Here is a 19,631-nt window from a genome sequence, read left to right on the forward strand (position 1 = left end):
GGTCCCAGTCCGTCCCTGACCATTGCAACATTTGATGTACAGTCACATTCACCGTGGTTGTCTGAAGCGTGCTATCGACGAGAGGTCACAGATTGCTGCAAATGATGGGGAATAACCCATGTCAATGAGCGTCGTCACCAACTTTCCTTTGCAGTATCTCAAACTGTTGTGATTACGAGCCGAGAAACTTTTAGGAGTTTATTTTACTCCTGGCTCAGATTTTGTTAGGGCATTGTCTTAACAACATTCTAAAACCTACTCTGAGCTGGGACTTTTGTTGTGTTCTTGAAACAGGTTTTAAAAGACATGTCTGAGATGCTTTGTGGACACGGGCTCGTGGTTCAAATATTATTTAAAATATCTCAATTACGTTCTCAAAACATTCAAAGTATGTATTGAGATATATTTTGATTTGAAAAGACAAGTAGTTGAATATTTTAATGCGTTTGGAAATACTCAAATACAAAATTATTTTAGATACCAGATACTCAAATACACAGATTTGAACACAGGTCCGTAACACACACTGACAACAATTATAGTGTGCCATCCTACCTACACTGAGAGTAAAGCTTAGCTCACTTACAGTTGAAATCGGAAGTTTACATACACATCAGAATAATAGTAAAGAGAATGATTTATTTCAGCTTTTATTTCTTTCATCACATTCCCAGTGGGTCAGAAGTTTACATATACTCAATTAGAATTTGGTAGCATTGCCTTTAAATTGTTTAACTTGGGTCAAACATTTCAGGTAGTCTTCCACAAGCTTCCCACAATAAGTTGGATGAATTTTGTCCCATTCCTGAGCTGGTGCAACTGAGTCAGGTTTGTAGGCCTCCTTGCTCACATATGCTTTTTCAGTTCTGCCCACAAATTGTCTATAGGATTAAGGTCAGGGCTTTGTGATGGCCACTTCAATACCTTGACTTTGTTGTCCTTAAGCCATTTTGCCACACCTTTGGAAGTATGCTTGGGGTCAATGTCCATTTGAAAGACCCATTTGCGACCAAGCTTGAACTTCCTGACTGACGGTTTGAGATGTTCCTTCAATATATCCACATAATTTTCCTTTCTCATGATGCCATCTATGAAGTGCAAAGTACCCACACAACATTATGCTACCACCACCGTGCTTCACAGTTGGGATGGTGTTCTTCGGCTTGCAAGCCTCCCCCTTTTTCCTCCAAACATAACGATGGTCATTATGGCCAGACAGTTCTATTTTTGTTTCATCAGACCAGAGGACATTTCTCTAAAAGGTACGATCTTTGTCCCCATGTGCAGTTTCAAACCGTAGTCTGGCTTTTTTATGTTGATATATGACTCGTTTTACTGTGGACAAAAATATATACTTTTGTACCCGTTTCCTCCAGCATCTTCAGATGGTCCTTTGCTGTTGTTCTGGGATTGATTTGCAAAGTACGTTCATCTCTAAGAGACCGAACGAGTCTCCTTCCTGAGCAGTATGATGGCTGCGTGGTCCCATGGTGTTTATACTTGCGTACTATTGTTTGTACAGATGAACATGGTACCTTCAGGCATTTGGATATAGCTCCCAAGGATGAACCAGACTTGTAGAGGTCTACAATTTCTTTTCCTGAGGTCTTGGCTGATTTATTTTAATTTTCCCATGATGCCAAGCAAAGAGGCACTGATTTTGAAGGTAGGTCTTGAAATACATCTACAGGTATACCTCCAATTGACTCAATGATGTCAATTAGCCTATCAGAAGCTTCTAAGCATAATTTTCTGGAATTTTCCGAGCTGTTTAAAGGCACAGTCAACTCAGTGCATGTAAACGTCTAACCCACTGGGATTGTGATTATTTCACTTATAATTCACTGTCTGTAAACAAATTGTTGGAAAAATGACGTGTCATGCACACAGTTGATGTCCCAACCGACTTGCCAAAACTTCAGCTTGTTAACTTGAAATATGTGGAGTGGTTGAAAAACGATTTAATGATTCCAAACTAAGTGTATGTATTGTTTATTTTATTTTACCAGGTAAGTTGACTGAGAACACATTCTCATTTACAGCAACGACCTGGGGAATAGTTACAGGGGAGAGGGGGATGAATGAGCCAATTGTAAACTGGGGATTATTAGGTGACCGTGATGGTTTGAGGGCCAGATTGGGAATTTAGCCAGGACACCGGGGTTAACACCCCTACTCTTACGACAAGTGCCATGGGATCTTTAATGACCTCAGAGAGTCAGGACACCCGTTTAACGTCCCATCCGCAAGATGGCATCCGACACAAGATGGGGCATTGGGATATTTTTTTAGACCAGAGGAAAGAGTGCCTCCTACTGGCGCTCCAACACCACTTCCAGCAGCACCTGGTCTCCAATCCAGGGACTGACCAGGACCAGCTTCAGAAGCAAGCCAGCAGTGGTATGCAGGGTGGTATGCTGCTGGCTCTATATGTATGTAATGTAAACTTCCGACTTCAACTGTACATACTGTAGGGATCCAAACCGCAGCGATGCTAATCCAATAGTTTATAGGAGGGTATAGAATACCAAATCTATGAACATACGGTGCTCAAACTGTTTGCAAGTCGGACTATGGTTGTGCAAACACGTGACGAAATGGCTTAAGGCAGAAGCACCAATGATATGCTGTAAATCCGCCATACATCCAATGCCTCAATGGAAGGAAGACATACAGATCTGAAGCTATATAAAAAGACACACCATCCCCAAGACTAGTCTCCCATGCAGTGCAGTATGACTTGTACTACCACTCACCTGATATAAAGTGTAACCTAGCACAGAGTGATCGGGGGTTAGAGGGTGAAGGGGTAACAGTAAAATCGGTCTTCATGTGGAGCTCAGCTCAGAGCCATTATACGTCTAGGTCTGTGGACGTTGAAATCAACCCCCCCCCCCCAAAAAAAAATGACATCTGTGGATGACTGGATATTGAAATCAACGCCAGGGCGGACGGACCAAATTTCAACATATATGGACTTCAGTGTCAGGTGGTGCTCACTGGGCAACAGAATGGGCTGGTTTCTACTTTCCCTAGAAAGATTACAATACCCCAGAAGTAGGTTGTGACGTAGCACACAACTGCCTAAAACGCACCCTCAATTACACTTCAGCTTTGTCGACACAAAAAATAAAAATAAGACCCAAATCTTTTTGTTCATGTTATTACAACTACACAGGGGTTGGGGAGCATGGTCAGAGAAGTAGGCTAACTCCTATGAGGAGCTGCTTGGCTTGGCTGCCCCAAGTAACTCTAGCCGACCCGTCGGTCCGGACCATGGCCTCTGTCCCTGCTCCTGGGTTTGATCTGGGGAGGCTAAGCTGCTTGATGTTGACAAACTGGCCCAGGTCCAGACCCGTCCTGCAGGGCTCACACATCCCCAGCCCAGCCCAGCCCATGCTGCAGCCCAGACATCTCAGGATAAGCCCCAGTCAGGGCTCCATCAGGGGGGAGTAAATGGAGCACAGCGCCAGAGCAATGCAGCCTCAACACCACCAGCCAGCACAGCCACGTCGCATTATGATCAGCCTGTCGGACTAATTTTAGACCCATTCACCTCCGACTCGAAGGAAGACTGACTCAGAGATTGTGTACTGTAACTGTAGAACGACTAAGCTCTTGTTACTCTACAGTATCTGTATAACATAAAGCCTCTGGTGTCACAGAGAGACAAAGAGTAGACTGAGACTGACTGGAGCAGAGATGTATCCAAGAGAGGAGGAGGAGAGTAGACTAGAGTAGGGGTTAATGGGTTTAACACACCAGGCTCCATATGTTGAGCATGTTTTTGAACATAGCTGGCCAGGCAGGCCCTGACTTTAAACGTGCCTCGAGTGGAGTTGGAGTGTAACGGCCACAATCCTGAAACAACTACAGCAGTTGTTAAAACCACTCTCCCTTTACGTTCAGCCCACAAAAGAGTATTTACTGCTCTAAGACACAGACGTCATGGAAAGACATTACACATGTGGCTCTTCAAGTCATGTCAGAATCTGAAGGGGGAAAAAAATCTCAATGATTCAGTCCAGAAAGAAAAAAAATCTGTAGTTTCTCTCAGATTCATTATTATAATGACCACGAACCAATAGTATTAAAGCAGTCAAAGTTGTTGCCAAGGAAACAGGGCTCTTTGGGTTTGACAATGACCAGAGACAAGTCATCCCCAGTCCCCACAGACAAGCACGGTCTGAGAGAGAACTATCGGAGAGATGTCATTACAGAACTAAACTGATCAGCCCATTTTATCTCACAGGAAGCCAGTCTCCATTTGGAGGAGGGCCAATATTGTCCAGCTCGGCCTGAGCACCTTGGTGTTACACTGACAAATGTTATAACACCCGGCATAGGCTGCCAGCGGCTCCATTCTCTCCTGTCTGGTGCTTCATTGGCACTGCCTCCTACCCACACACCCACCTCCAGGCCAGACCAGCCCAGCAGTAATGAGAAAAGCCCTAATCATGACATTACCAGAGCTCCTAGCAATTACACCAATAATTAGAGCGGTTGGTTGGTTAATCCTCCAGCTCCCATGGAGGGCCAAAGTCCACTACTCCAGTCCACACCTGGGCCTCACTGTACACTACACAATCACAGACCTGGGTTCAAATACTATTTTAAAATCACTTCATTATGGAGGTCTCGATAGAGCTTGCCCGGTGCAATGGAACCAATAGCATAGTTATAAAAGGGCGAACCGTGTCTATCTTGCACTGCAGGAAGACTAAAGCAAAAGCTTAAAAAGTATTTGAATGACTTTCAATATTATTTGAACCCAGGTCTGCTCTACACACTACACTGCACTTGCCTCGCTCATTCCCTCTCCTCTCTCCTTCCCTGCTGGAAGGCATTACATTTGCCTGCTCTATAGGGGTGTTCAGAGCAGAGGGACTATGTTCAGCACATGGTCAAGCTTCTGATGACTCCTGCTGTACCCGTTTCCAAAGCACTACTGTAGGTGCTCAGTCACTAAAGGTCATTCGCTGGTGTCCCTTTTCCAGCCCCTCAGGCTATGGGCTGACGTTGACTATCATGATCAGGAAGCCAAGAAAAACCGGTGCTCATGCAGCCACTGTGTGCTGCTTCGCTTTCCGCCAGCGTGTTTACCTACTCATACCCGTCATCTCCCAGCAACCTTCACCTAAATGCAGTGTCAAGCTTACTTGAGACTGATCAAATGCGCTGTCAAACATTAACCCGCTTACTGATCATCAAACATTTGAGGAGCTTTCGTCCACGTGTTCGTTTGAAAATGTGTGCCAACTGCCCATACCAACACTTTTTGTGCACGTCTCCGGTAGGCTATAGTTTGTTGCAGCCGTAAAAAAAAAAAAAAAATTAAATGTAAAAGACAGATGCATTAAGTATTGAATTAAACCCCAGGGCCCACTAGAGCCATAGCTCGTAAATGTTAATCACCACTTTGAAACAAGGATAGGAATGCCTGTATTTTGTATGGCTGAGCTCAGGATAAGGAAGGAGACAGAGTTTCCTCTAAAACAATGCTTGATAAGATCCCTCCCTCCACCACAGGCAGACATGGAACCATTGACCAGTGTAATTTTATTTTCTTGAATTACATTTTTTAAATCACTTACCCTGTGTGGTCCGTTCTCAGACAGCGCCTGCTGTTGGCCTGGAGAACCTGAGCTGGAGACCCCCAGAGATGGAGGGAGTAATGGAGAGGAGGAATAGGAGGAGGAAAGGCCAAGCCCCACTCCACCTGGTTTCCTGTTCCCCCAGCAGGTCCGTGGGATCTCAACTGGGAGGAAAGCAACACTGTGTCCCAGGTATAACACTCAGATTGGGAGAACTAGCTCGGTCCAGCAACGCACAGGACAGCTGGCAGATTAACCTGAGGAGGAACACTGTGCATGGCCAGGAGGGACAGGTTTGGGATTAGGCCTAAAAACGTACATCTCATCTGCGCAATCCTAATTTACTTCCTCATTTACAAATGATCAGAAAAAGTCTAAATCACTTTCAGTGAGGCGTTCCTGTCGACCTGTACAGATGGAATGCCGTGTCAGAGAATTAGACATTTGCACAGCGTTATGCAATCTTAGTTGCGTCTGATTCATTGTTCATGTTTGGGGTCCATCGTACTGATTTTATGCTGGCGACGGCCAGCAGGTCAAGTATGGGTCTGGATTCCAGCAGGCCACTGGCTTGTCAGACCCTTCACGCTCTTGCCAGTCAAAACCACCAGGGGGCAGTCATAGCAACTATCATTTGCAGAGAAGCACAGTTTGATCTCACTAGGAGAGCTAGTGAAATAACATTTTTCTGTTTCATCCCTGAAAACCGGTCGATTTCACATCTAGAGAAAACATCGTTAGCAGCATCACCTCAACCGTCTCCGTGTCCATTTTTGTTTTCGTTCCATAGCTAGGCAAAACAATATCAGCGTTATATGGGTGAACCCCTGTTTACTCTACTCTCTTCAGGTTGAACTCCGGTTGGGACTTTGAGCTGACGCCAAACTATTTTACAGCTACTCTAACATTAGGCTCTCCAAAAGCTTTATGACTTTAGGCCTATAATAAAACACACCTGGCATTCTTTTAAGTTCAAGCTTAAATTGTCACATGCACAAGTAGTGGAATGCTTATAGTGCAAAAGCCCTACACAACAGGGTCGTCTGTATTCAATTAAAAAAAGAGTTAATAACAAAAAAAAAGCTATATACACAGGATTAGTGCCAGTACCAAAATGTACAATGTGCAGGGATACTGGAGTATTTAGGAAGATGTGTACATGGAGGCAGGGATTAGGAGAAAGTGACTGGTAGCAGGATTAATAATAAACAGTATGGCAGCGGTATAAGTGGTGGGTGGGTGTGTGTGCGCATGAGTGTCAGTGTAGGCGTGATAGGCTGGTAGCAGGAATATATAAATACTGATGGCAATATACACAGTGCCGTCAGGAAAGTATTCAGACTCCTTCATTTTCGCCACCTTGTTACGTTACAGCCTTATTCTAAACTGGATTAAATGCCCCCCCCCAATCTACACAGTATCCTATGACAAAACAAAAAAACAGGTTTAGACATTTTTTCAAACGTATGAAAAATAAACAGAAATGCCTGTTTACATAAGTATTCAGACCTTTTGCTAGGAGTCTTGAAATTGAGCTCAGGTGCATCCTGAGTGTTCAGAACCTCAGACTGGGGGCGAAGGTTCACCTTCCAACAGGACAATGACCCTAAGCACAGGAGCGGCTTCAGGACAAGTCTCTGAATGTCCTTGAGTGGCCCAGCCAGAGCCCGGACTTGAACCCATTCAAACATCTCTGGAGAGCCTCCCGGGTGGCGCAGTGGTTTAAGGCACTGCATCGCAGTGCTAGCTGTGCCACCAGAGACTCCCAGGCTCTGTCTCCCGCAACCGGGAGGTCCATGCACAATTGGCCTAGCGTCGTCCGGGTGAGGGAGGGTTTGGCCGTTAGGGATATCCTTGTCTCACGGCACACTGGCAACTCCTGTGGCAGGGCAGGCGCAGTGCACACTGACCAGGTCGCTAGGTGTTTCCTCCAACACATTGGTGCGACTGGCTTCCGGGTTGGATGTGCGCTGTGTTAAGCAGTGCGGCTTGGTTGGGTTGTGTTTCAGAGTGCGCATGGCTCTCGAGCCCGTACGGGGGTAAAAAATACAAATATACATCTGGAGAGACCTGAAAAATGCTCCCCATCCAACCTGACGGCGCTTGAGAGGATCTGCAGGGAAAAATGAGAGAAACTCCCCAAATACAGGCGCTACTTATGTAAAAAGCTGTATTTTATTTTTGCAAAAAATGTATAAATGGTGCAGTTGTTAGAGTTCCTAACAATCTAAGGGGCCATGCCAAATCTATTCAGTAATAATAATAATAATAATAATAATAATAATAAATAATAATAATAATAATAATAATAATAATAATAATAATAATATAATAATAAAGATCCTATTCAGCCTCCTGTGGGAGAAGAGTCACTGCTGTGCCTTCACAACTGTGTTGGTGTGCGAGGACCATGTTAAGTCCTCAGTGATGTGGACATGAAGGAACGTCAAGCTCTTGACCCTCTCCACTGTGGCCCCTAATAACTATTAAGTTAATTGTCTAAAACGCTCTGCAGTTTAGCAAACCAAATGCACATTTATTTTACTAATTTAGTAGCTGATTAGCTATCTAGCTAAGTGGTTAGCTTCTTCCAAAATTCAGCATTTTATTTTAACCTTTATTTAACTAGGCAAGTCAGTTAACAAATTCTTATTTTCAATGACGAATAGGAACAGTGGGTTAACTGCCTTGTTCAGGGGCAAAACGACAGATGTTTACCTTGTCATCTCGGGGATTCGATCTTGCAACCTTTCGGTTACTAGTCCAACGCTATAACCACTAGGCTACCTGCCGCCCCATTCACTTGGAAACTGAAGCAAATCCCCTCCTGGATCAAGAGCCTTGCGGTCTAATATTTGTTTTGTGAGTGCAGCAATTGAGTTACTGGTATAGTTTAGGTCAGAAACTGTAGAAGATGTTAGCAATGTGCTTGTTAGCATTTAGGTCGTATTCTCTATGGGATTTTACATGAACTTGTTAGCATTGCTAACCATCGGAATACAGAATGTCAGTGGGGTTTGAAACAGCGCCCTTGTGTTCAGTTTGCTTTTTGCACATGCCCTGAGGATACGCCCTGGAATACCACATGGCCATTAGTGTTGACATAAAAAAAATTTAAAGCCACATGTGTCGAGTGTCTGAGACGGTATAATAGGATTAGATTACACCTTGTTCCGATAGTGAGACTTCTTGTACGTGTTCATGTTCTCAGCCAACGTCTACCCTGAGAGCGGTAGCTTTGTCCTTTAGTTTAGCGTGCACCTCGGTGTTAATCCAGGGCTTTTGATTGGGGAAGCAGTGATCCTTCACTGTGGGGATGACATTGGTGATGCATTTCCTTATGAAGCCGGTGACGGTGGTCAGCTCGCCGATGCTGTCGGCGGAGTCGAAGAACATATTCCAGTCAGCACTAGCAACACAAGTCTCACAGGATAGCCTCTGCTATGGTGGATAATTTTTCTATGGTGCTTCACAGGTACTTCCTGTTGGAGCTTTTGTTTGTAAAACAGGATGCAGAAGTATGGAGTCATGATCTGATTTGCCGGGGGGCTTGTATGCTTGCTTGTGGGTTGAGTAAGAATGGTCTTTATCGGCCCTAGCGGTGAAGGAGACTTATTGATAGAAGTTGGGCATCATGTGTGTCTTAGTGAAGCAGAATAAAAATCACAAGAAAAGCAGCCTCTGGCTGCATGGTTCATAGCCTTGTACAGTTCATCAAGTGCTAGCTTGCTGTTGTGGCCTGACTATACAAAACACCTGCTTTTTGCATGACAGACTGACCAGGTGAATCCAGCTAAAAGCTCTCTCTTATTGATGTCACTTGTTAAATCCACTCCAAATCAGTGCAGATGAAGGGGAGGAGACAGGTTAACGGCAATTGAGACATGTATTGTGCATGTTTGCCATTCAGAGGGTGAATGGGCAAGACAAATTGAAGAGCCTTTGAACGGGGTATGGTAGGTGCTAGGCTTGCCAAGAACTGCAACACTGCTGGGTTTTTCACAAATTTTCCTGTGGTTTCAAGAATGGTCCACTACCCAAAGGACATCCAGCCAACTTGACAACTGTGGGAAGCATTGGAGTCAACATGGGTCAGCGTCAATGTAGAATGCTTTCGACACCTTGTAGAATCCATGACCCGATTAATTGAGTCTGTTCTGATGGCAAAAGGGGGAGGGGCATCATGTCCAAAAGCCATGTTTCTGAAAAACTGAGAATATTACAGCTTGAACATCCCATTAATATAAAACCCATGACCGTAGCTCATCCATCTTATTATCAAGTGACTATACCAATAGAATGGAGGTTAAGTGCTGTCCGGTTTTCCCTTCACCTTAGTCTCACAAGGACGCGCTCCTGCCTATTTTTCGACAGCGTTAACTCTTGGGTAGCCCAAAGACTTAGTCGGAGGTACACAAAGAGCCCAGGACAGATGAGACGAAGTCGACTCCTTTAGGGGAGTGAGAAAGAGAGAGCTGATGGGAGCCCAAACCCATTACACAGATGAAGGCCAGTGACCTGGCAGGGCTTTCGGCAGGGCTTTCGCTTATTGCTCCCCACTCCCCAACATCAAACGCTATGATAGGCTAATCATGTTTCCAACTGTCAAGCTTCCCTGTGTTCAGCTTTGGCACTCTGGAGTTGCACTTGGGCAGGAAGGCGGGCACAGCTAGGCCTGTGTACTGTGTAGGGGAGTGAACCATGACGCCACGATACCAGACAAGCCTGGCTTCACTCTAATCTCACCGGAGCCTTATAGAGACAAGGAGAACATCCAAGACTGAAGAACATGAAGATTTATTTACTTTGTACAAGGTACGGAATTCCTCTGGAGTGTATTGTAAATGTGGTGAAATAAATCATGGTAATTCCTAAAAAAAAGATTTACATTTTTTTTTATCTTTTTGAGTGATGATACTTGGCTTATCTTCTGGGGTCACTGTTAGTGGGATATAAATGGAGAAGCTCGGTGTGGAATTAGCGTGACCACATGTCCTGGATTGTGCGGGACAGTCACACATGTTGGCCCTTTGTCCTGCAACCAATCAATCATGTCCTGCATTTTATCAACAAATGAAAAAACACCACTAATTTACAAAAGAGCTTGATTTGTCCCCGTATTTCAGTCAGACATTCCAACCTGCCTCTTTCGCAGTGACGTGGTACTTTTGACATACATACATACATATATCCTCTGTCCAGTGTCTGTGTTCTTTTGCCCGTCCTAATATTTTTTTATTGGCCAGTCTGATATGGCTTTTTCTTTGCAACTCTGCCTAGAAGGCCAGCATCCCGGAGTCGCCTCTTCACTGTTGACATTGACTGGTGTTTTGAAGGGTACTGTAAATTTGCCCTTTGGTCTAGAGTCCAAATTGGAGATTTTTGGTTCCAGCCGACATGTGTCTTTGTGAGACACGATGTGGGTGAATGGATGATCTCCGCATGTGTGGTTCCCACCGTAAAGCATGCAGGTGCTTTATTTATCTGCAGAGTTACGCCATCCCATCTAGTTTGGGCTTAGTAGGAATATCAATTGTTTTTCAACAGGACAATGACCCAACACACCTCCAGGTTGTGTAAGGGCTATTTGACCAAGGAGAGTGATGGAGTGCTGCATCAGATGACCTGGCCTCTACAATCACCCGACCTCAACCAAATTGATATGGTTTGGGATGAGTCGGACCGCAAAGTGAAGGAAAAGCAGCCAACAATTGCTCAGCATTTGTGGGAACTCCTTCCAGACTATTGGAAAAGCATTCCAGGTGAAGCTGGTTGAGAGTATACCAAGAGTGTACCAAGCTGTCATCAAGACATAAAATATATCTTGATTTGTTGAACACTTTTTGGGGTTACTACATGATTCCATGTGTTATTTCATAGTTGATGTCTTCACTATTATTCTACAATGTAGAAAAAAAAAAAGAAAAAAAAGAAAAACCATGGAATGAGTAGGTGTGTCCCTTTGACTGGTTCTGAGATATAGATATCTATAAGGATGTGTTACTGGTGATGCTAAACACTTCTCCAATAGTTGTTGAGATCTGATATTCTGTGCAGAGCAAGTAGAGACGTAGGCCAATGTCATAGTCAGCCAATCACATTTGTCAAATCCTTTTCAGTCTAAATTCCAGCTAAACGTGGAGACGACAGTTAACTACTTACAAAAAGTGTGCTTCTGATGAAGAGCTTCAACAGTAAGTCAGGAGGATACAGACAGCTCAAGAGGTATGCTAAGATATGCAGAAAAACATACATTTTTGATAATATCGTCATGCTTAATTCTATGGCTTTAGATTGCAGGATAAATCGGTTTCAGGTGTTTGAAAAACGCAGGCCACACAGCAGTCATCTTAATGTACTGGGATTTCTGGGATGCATGACACCCCTGATCACAGCGCACAGAAAAGGGGAGGGTATTTTTTTCTCTTCTACGTAAATCTCCTTAACGATTATCGTAAAGCATTAACAACTACTGAGCTGTTGAGGCGAGGGAGAAATATTTACTACCTCATGACAGGATGATGAATACGAGACCACACAATTTATCAGCAGAAAGATTACCCTGACTAACACTCAACTAGCAACTTTGAATAGCTCACTCGTGGCAGAAAAGCACAGAATAGAAGCCTGCTGGGAAATTGGAACAGTGCTCTTCCTGAGATCTTTAGTACTGGGGCAATGAGGGTGGCAAAACCTCATCAAAACAACAGTAACTGGCCAGTACAGCCTAGCTGTCCCTAACTGCCCTCTCCTCACCACAGCACAGTCGAGACATACCTGCACAATGAATTTACATGTCCCCCTCCTGAGCGCCAGTATGGTGTTAGGATAATTTACTGTCAAGGGGCGCGTACTTCAAACACACACGCCATGAGTTTACAGACACCACCTGATCTGTGATCACTCCTCTCTCGCTATCCTCTCACAACTAATACCACTAGATTAGCTAGTAATCATTTGTTTATCCTTTTCAGTTGGCTAGTTGAATGGGGATCAAGTGGCGTTCATTCGGTTTTCACCAGGAGGTCTAAACCTAGGGCCAAAGCAAAGGGCTTGTACCAATGCCCTCCATTTGCAGGGGTAACCATGGACCATACTAATTGGATTAAAAAGGGGACTCTAGATTTTCATTTAGATGTCACAGCTCTGGGGAAATGTCTAAATGCCATGACGTCAGTTAAACTGTAAGTGGCAATGACCCACACTGATGACCAACTAACCTGGCAAGCAGTCAGGCTGACATTCTTGAAGGAGTAGTTTAGTTTCTGTGTTTTTTTTAAAGAAATCTAAGCGGCAACATTATATTTTATTTTCCTATGCAGAGCTGTGCAGGCCAGGGGTGTCCTTATAGTATACCGACACACCTGGCCTGTACAGCTAATTAGGGGAAATGGCTTGAGTCACATAAAATGGAACGTAACGGATAAGGTTCGGGGGGGGGCGACACTTCTAGAACATGTCTGGACACTAGAACATGCCATTTACACAGATGTGGTTGTTAAAAAGTTAAGTTCTCCTTTAAGACTTATGGCAAATGACCAAGAGGGGCTGGCATTGTTTTCAAAGTCCCAACACCCAGACAACACCTTGATGAAAAGTAGTTTTTTTAAAAGCAAACCTGGACAATAGTTAGGATTCAACTTCAACCTCAACCTGAGGTTGAATGCCTTGCTCTTTTCTCTGGGTGTAAATATATTTATGCAAGAAGTTACTCTTTAGATAAATTCCCCTGACATGGCAGTTCAAGCTCTTTTATGGAGGTGCACCATAAATAGAAAAGGTAAAAGTACAAATCTAGTGCTATCTAGACCTAAGTCTATACACCAGTTATTTGACATCAGCATTGCTAGACTAGTTGTGCATTGCTACTGAATAGGCTATCAGAGAATAAACATGTTTGGAATTCTCTATCCACTTTAGTACTTTCAGGATGAACAACACAAATGTCAACATCAAACCATGTCATGATACATTCCAACCGGTCCAACCGAAATTAAAACAGGCCCTGGGACGCATGTAACTTGGTTGCAACTAACAAAAACTACCAAATATGCTTTCACACACATTATGCTATTCCCTGGTAGGAGCGGTGGTACCTGTACTCTAAGCCAAAATTTGAAACATTCACAGCATTCACACATCCTCAGTTCCAATCCAAACCTTTGTGTGTATAAACTGACATAGCCTATGCGTAACTGATAGATGCACCCAAACAAACCACACAAATAAGTTTTCTTTAGTTGCATGAGTTAAGAGAGTCAAAGCAACTGAGGAAAAACCATTACTATGTAGGCCACTTGAATAATTAAGATAAATATGCAATTAGGCAACTCTAAAACATTAGCTCAGATTTTTTTTTAAACATATTATTTCAACTGTCAGAGTGCTGAAAGATCTGATAGAATGGTTGTTGGTTGTTTTTAAATTGTAGACTTTCAAATTAATAATTTTCCATATTTTACCATTTTTTTATTTAACTTGCATTTGAGGTAAAACATGTCAGTTTTGAGCAATGAGAATTCCTAATTCAATGGTTTTGAATATCTGTTGTCAACTCAGTCACCGATGATGGCTAATCCCACTAAAACCTCTTTTTTTTCAATATTTGAATCACTGTTCTGCAACATATGCTTAGACTATTGACGTCACCTTTGCTTTATAAATGTTGTTTAAAACAACAAAGGTGAGATTAGTATTACATATTTTAATAATCCGACGTTATAATGAAACAATCGATCCAAATATATATTTCAAATGTTATTAAGAAAAATATGTTTTAAAAAAAGTTGATTGTCCCATCTTTCAAGAATCCCTGATTGAATAACAGCAAATGAAAATTGGTAATAGTGTATAGGCTTAAAAGTGCAACTACATGGTTGATTATACAGGTGTACTATCTTAAAGTGACCAGTTTCTCACAGCAGGAAGATAATCCTGCAACAGGAAATGTTAATTATAAACACCCCTTTCCTTCAGTCAAATGACCTAGTGGAATTATATTAATATTTTTCATAACTAATAAACGTTTTATTTTTTGCTGCCAAAAACCCAGTGTTTCTATGTGAAACAGCGTTGTTATATTTGAGTCTTGTGTGATGTATACTAAGTGTAATATTGGGATGAAAACTCAAAATGTAATACATTTCAACTCTATATCTGACATGGTACAGGCCCATAACCATGTGTGGGAGGTGTATACTTTTGTTTCAAAGTAGATTTGTTTAAGACTACCAAGAAACACTCAGTGAACCTAATTTATCCCACTGCAGTAAAAAGTTCATGGATTTTTTTGTAGGAGTTGATACATTTTGAGTTAGTGTAAAAACACCTCACTCTGTGAAAGAAATTCCATAGACGGAAGGGACAAAGTTCAATTAGGATGATTAGTTTAAATTGACGCACAATCAGTCTTAGTATCAATGCATCAGGTCATGTGAACGCAATGGACCTCCCACCAACGGCCTTCCTTTGCACTTCTACTTAGGAGACTTCCTGACAGAGGCAGGTAGCATTTAGGTAGCATTTGTGCAACACAATAATCTTCCCCCCCTTGAACCCCCGTGTTGGGGAGAGAAAGGACGTAAATGAATGTTGACCGAGGTCATTAGTCCAACTGTTGAGATAAACCGCACCTAACAGGAAATTGTCCAACTGGTGACTGGAGAGCCAACACCTTTACGATCTTAATGGATAGGAAGGGGTCAAGGGGCTCATGTTGGTGTATCAAGTTTATAGATAGGCCTAAATGGGTGTTGTCTAGGTTCAATTTAAAAAGTCTACTTTAAAAAAAGGCATACCCAGAGTCCGGCAAAATATACATTATACAGTGCCTTTTGAAACTATTCAGACCCCTTGACTTTTTCACATTGTTACGCCTTATTCGAAAATGGATTAAATCGACACACAATACCCCATAATGACAAAGCAAAAACATGTTAAAGCATTTTCTAATTTATAAAAAATAAAACTGAAATATGACATTTACATAAGTATTCAGACTCTTAGTACTTTGTTGAAGCACCTTTGGCAGCGATTACAGTATCAAGTAGTCTTGGGTATGATGCTACAAGCTTGGCACACCTATATTTGAGGAGTTTCTCCCCTTCCCTGCAGATCCACTCAAGCGCTGTCAGGTTGGTCAGGGAGCATTGCTGCACAGCTATGTTCAGGTCTCTCCAGAGATGTTCAATCGGGTTCAAGTCCAGGCTCTGGCTGGGCCATTCAGAGACTTGTCCCGAAGCCATTCCTGTATTTTCTTGGCTGTGTGCTTAGGGTCTTTTTGTCCTTTTTGAAGGTGAACCTTTACCCCAGTCTGACATCCTGAGAGCTCTGGAGCAGGTTTTCATCAAGGATCTCTCTGCATTTTGTTCATGTCATCTTTGCCTTGATCCTGACTAGTCTCCCAGTCCCTGCCGCTGAAAACATTCCCACAGCATGATGCTGCCACCACCATGCTTCACCATAGGGATGGTGCCAGGTTTCTCCAGACGTGATGCATGGCATTTAGGCCACAGACTTCAATCTTGGTTTCATCAGACCACAGAATCTTGTTTCTCATGGTCAGTCTTTAGGTGACTTTTGGCAAATTCCAAGCGGGCTGTCATGTGCCTTTAACTGAGGAGTGGCTTCCGTCTGGCCAGTCTACCATAAAGGTCTTATTGGTGGAGTGCTGCAGAGATGGTTGTCCTTCTGGAAGGTTCTCCCAATCTCCACAGATTAACTTTATAGCTCTGTCAGAGTGACCATCGGGTTCTTGGTCACCTCCCTGACCAAGGCCCTTCTCCCCAATTGCTCAGTTTGGCCAATCGGTCAGCTGTAGGAAGAGTTTGTGGTTCCAAACTGCTTCCATGTAAGAATGATGGAGGCCACTGCGTTCTTGGGGACCTTCAATGCTGCAGATATTTTTGATACCCTTCCCCAGATCTGTGCCTTGACACAATCCTGTCTCAGAGCGCTATGGAAAATTCCATCAACCTCATGGCTTGGTTTTTGCTCTGACATGCCCTGTTAACCTTAAACAGGTATGCGTGTGCCCTTCCAAATCATGTCCAATTAATTGAATTTATGACAGGTGGACTCCAATCAAGTTGTAGAAACATCTCAAGGATGATCAATGGAAACAGGATGCACCTAAGCTCAATTTCAAGTCTCATAGCAAAGAGTCTTATGTAAAGACTTTTTTTATTTGAATTCATTTGAAAACAATTCCAAAAACCTGTTTTCACTGTCATTATGGGGTTGTGTGTGTAGATTGCTGACGATTATAAATGGTTTTATCCATTTTAGGAGAAGGCTCTAACATAACAAAATGTGGAAAAGGTCTAGGGGTCTGAATACTTTCCGAAGGCACTGTATGTGTTGCCAAAAGGTTCCAGAAGCAACCCCACTGTCTGAGACCTGTATCTACTGGCAGTGTGCATAGCTGGATTATGTTCCTCTCAGGCTCTCCCTAGGTGAAACCTCTCTGACAACTGGAGAGGGACTACGAGGGAAAGTGGAAGGCGGGCGACAGCTGTACTTGAAGCACGCTGACGCAATCCCTGCTACTCATTTCAGACTGAGGAAGGGGGGACTGTGTTTACACTTTGGGGCAGGGGAACAATCTGAGTTCAGTAGGCCTAAGTATGGTACTGAAGAAAAACAATATAACAAGGAAATACATGACCAATGAGTGATTAGTTTGAATTATAATTACAATGTGACAATGCTTTGATTAAGTGAACGCTTTGATTAGTAGCTATCAGTTAACAGGATGTGATTCATCTAGATCTGGATTAATAACAAATCTTCTTAATAAAATCAGAACAATGTCAATCTGAGGAAAAGGGTGATTACTGATTGCCTTATCAAATCTATGATGATTAACACTGCCAAGGACAGTGCATCTTCCCAGCTTTGAGCCTACATTTGATGCATGACCTTCCCTTTGAAAAGGTCAGTCTACACAATGAGTCTTAACACGTTAACCTAATCAAAGCGTGGAAAAACAGGATGAAATGACAGTGTAATTTATATCCATTAAAGCTGAGATCCCGAAAGGTGAAACACCACCGGTCGACCCCAATGCGCACTTGCTTTTGTTTCGTTGACTAAACAGAAGTGAGGAGAGTAAAAACGGAGATTTAGCAGTGTAGTAAAAACGATTGCAACACATATTCTGCGGTACTAACGCGTTGTTAGGGGGGGGGGGGTCTGTATTCGTTGTATGCAGTAATTACTTTGTTGTAATATCCCAAATGGACGTGGCCGTGTCACCATTAAGGATTACAGCTGTAACTAACAGCCAAATGAGCACACAATCTTTCATGGACTTCTTTTCTGAAACATTAACCTTGAAATGCTAAGGTATTCTGGGGTCCTGCAAGAGCAGCTGCCAAAGAATGCACATTGAGACTGGAGAGAGTCAGTGGGAGCGGAAATATGCCCCTTGCCCTGTTCCTAGTAGTCTGTACATAGGCTACATGGCCATATGAAGGGAAGTATGCAGATAGCCAGACACACTTTTGCTAACATAAGCAGATGGATAAATGTCAATGATGTTATATTATGTCAGTGAGGGTGGACAATGATTTCCAACACACAATGAATCACTTTTACTGTCAGGGGCCGGTTGAGAGGGGTGTAAAGTAACAAACAAAAAAAACAAAAAAAGAGTAGAACAGATATGATTGTCATGCAACCCTGCACACCTGTAGCCACCTATACGTGGGGGGGGGGGGGCACCGGGGAGCTGGATATGATTTACACAACTTCCCAAAATAAAAAGCTACAGTTGAACGAGGCCCGCTTCTAATCGAGACATGTAGCTAGTATCCACAGGTTTATGTAAAATGATTCGGCACGCTAGCTGGCTGTTTGCGACTGACGTACTGTTATTGAAATGCCGGCCTAAACGAACCGTATGGAGCTAACGTTCAACGAATGACTTAGCCATGTGCATCGCACGCTCGACTCGCTGACTGACAGAAAACAATCTTGAGTTGAACGTGAGGCAACTGTATTTTGCATTAGTGTGGTTTTTATGCCGTTGCCTAATCAGAATGTATTTACGTGGCTTAGCCATACCAGATATTGCAAGAATGAATTTCACTTTATGAAGTGCAGCCAAAAAGGAGTACACATATTTGATTATGTATGCACTACACCTACTACGGTATTTGGCTACCTAGCTTGCTGTGCTCGTGTGCCCGCTACCCATTTTGTGAACTCACCTGTTTTAAACCTGAGGTCGTCATCTTTTGGTGAGCCGAATTCTTTCAGGAGGGACATGAACAGGATGCCAAACGCGTTCTGGATCCCGAACACCGCTCCATTGCACCACATTGCAGCCAGCATAACCACCCAACCCCATCCTCCTTCTGGATGCACGAACTCGGGCTCCTCCACGGCCACGGGAAGCTGCTCTTGGATGGTTCCTTTACTATCCCCGTTCTCGTTCTTTTCCTCAGCATCGTCCGAGCGCCTTTCCTCTGCTTTCATTGGTGTCTCCTCTGCAGGCTCCGCAGCAACCGTTTCTTTACTTAATTCAGATTCAACGTCTGTCATGTTGGAACCTGCTGTCATTTCTTGGAGCGACTGTGCAGATTTTTAACACTGTCAAATATGACAGCAATATACCGGTAACTAGTCTAAATGGTGTGCCCGCAAGCTGCAGCCAAACTCAACTGAAGAGAATCAGATAACGGTATGTCCCAAATCGCGTCTATCTACAAATATGAATACTTCGCATCTCCTTTCAGCGAATTGTTACCTGGAAGATGCATCCATTCAGAAGCAGAAGCAGTATTGAAAATGTCTACCACCAGCTCGCACTGTCTGAAGTGTAAAACACCAGTGTTGCAATATTGTATAAATAGATATACGGGGGGCGGGTTGTGCATACATTATGCCGGTATCTGTCGCTGATTGGACGCATTGCTGTATTTTTAAAGTATGACGCCTGAGCATTGAATAATCACTGTTGCGATTGAAAAATGAAAAAATACTTTAAAGACAAGATCCAGAACACATTTATTTCACCTGGTTATAGAGATTACT

General features: G+C 43.2%; 1 protein-coding gene across 1 annotated transcript in view; it reads right to left on the reverse strand.

Moving 5' to 3' along the window:
• Positions 1 to 19,407, reverse strand: part of slc16a10 (solute carrier family 16 member 10) — a 61,409-nt gene extending 42,002 nt beyond the window's left edge. The window contains exon 1 of the mRNA XM_035774287.2: positions 18,806 to 19,407. Within this exon, the coding sequence (XP_035630180.2) occupies positions 18,806 to 19,157 (352 nt within the window). The 5' untranslated portion in view covers positions 19,158 to 19,407. The remainder of the gene's footprint in view (positions 1 to 18,805) is intronic.
• Between the last annotated feature and the right edge of the window lie 224 nt (positions 19,408 to 19,631).

This window comes from Oncorhynchus keta, chromosome 8 (assembly GCF_023373465.1).
Source record: "Oncorhynchus keta strain PuntledgeMale-10-30-2019 chromosome 8, Oket_V2, whole genome shotgun sequence".
Classification (NCBI taxonomy): Eukaryota; Metazoa; Chordata; class Actinopteri; order Salmoniformes; family Salmonidae; genus Oncorhynchus; species Oncorhynchus keta.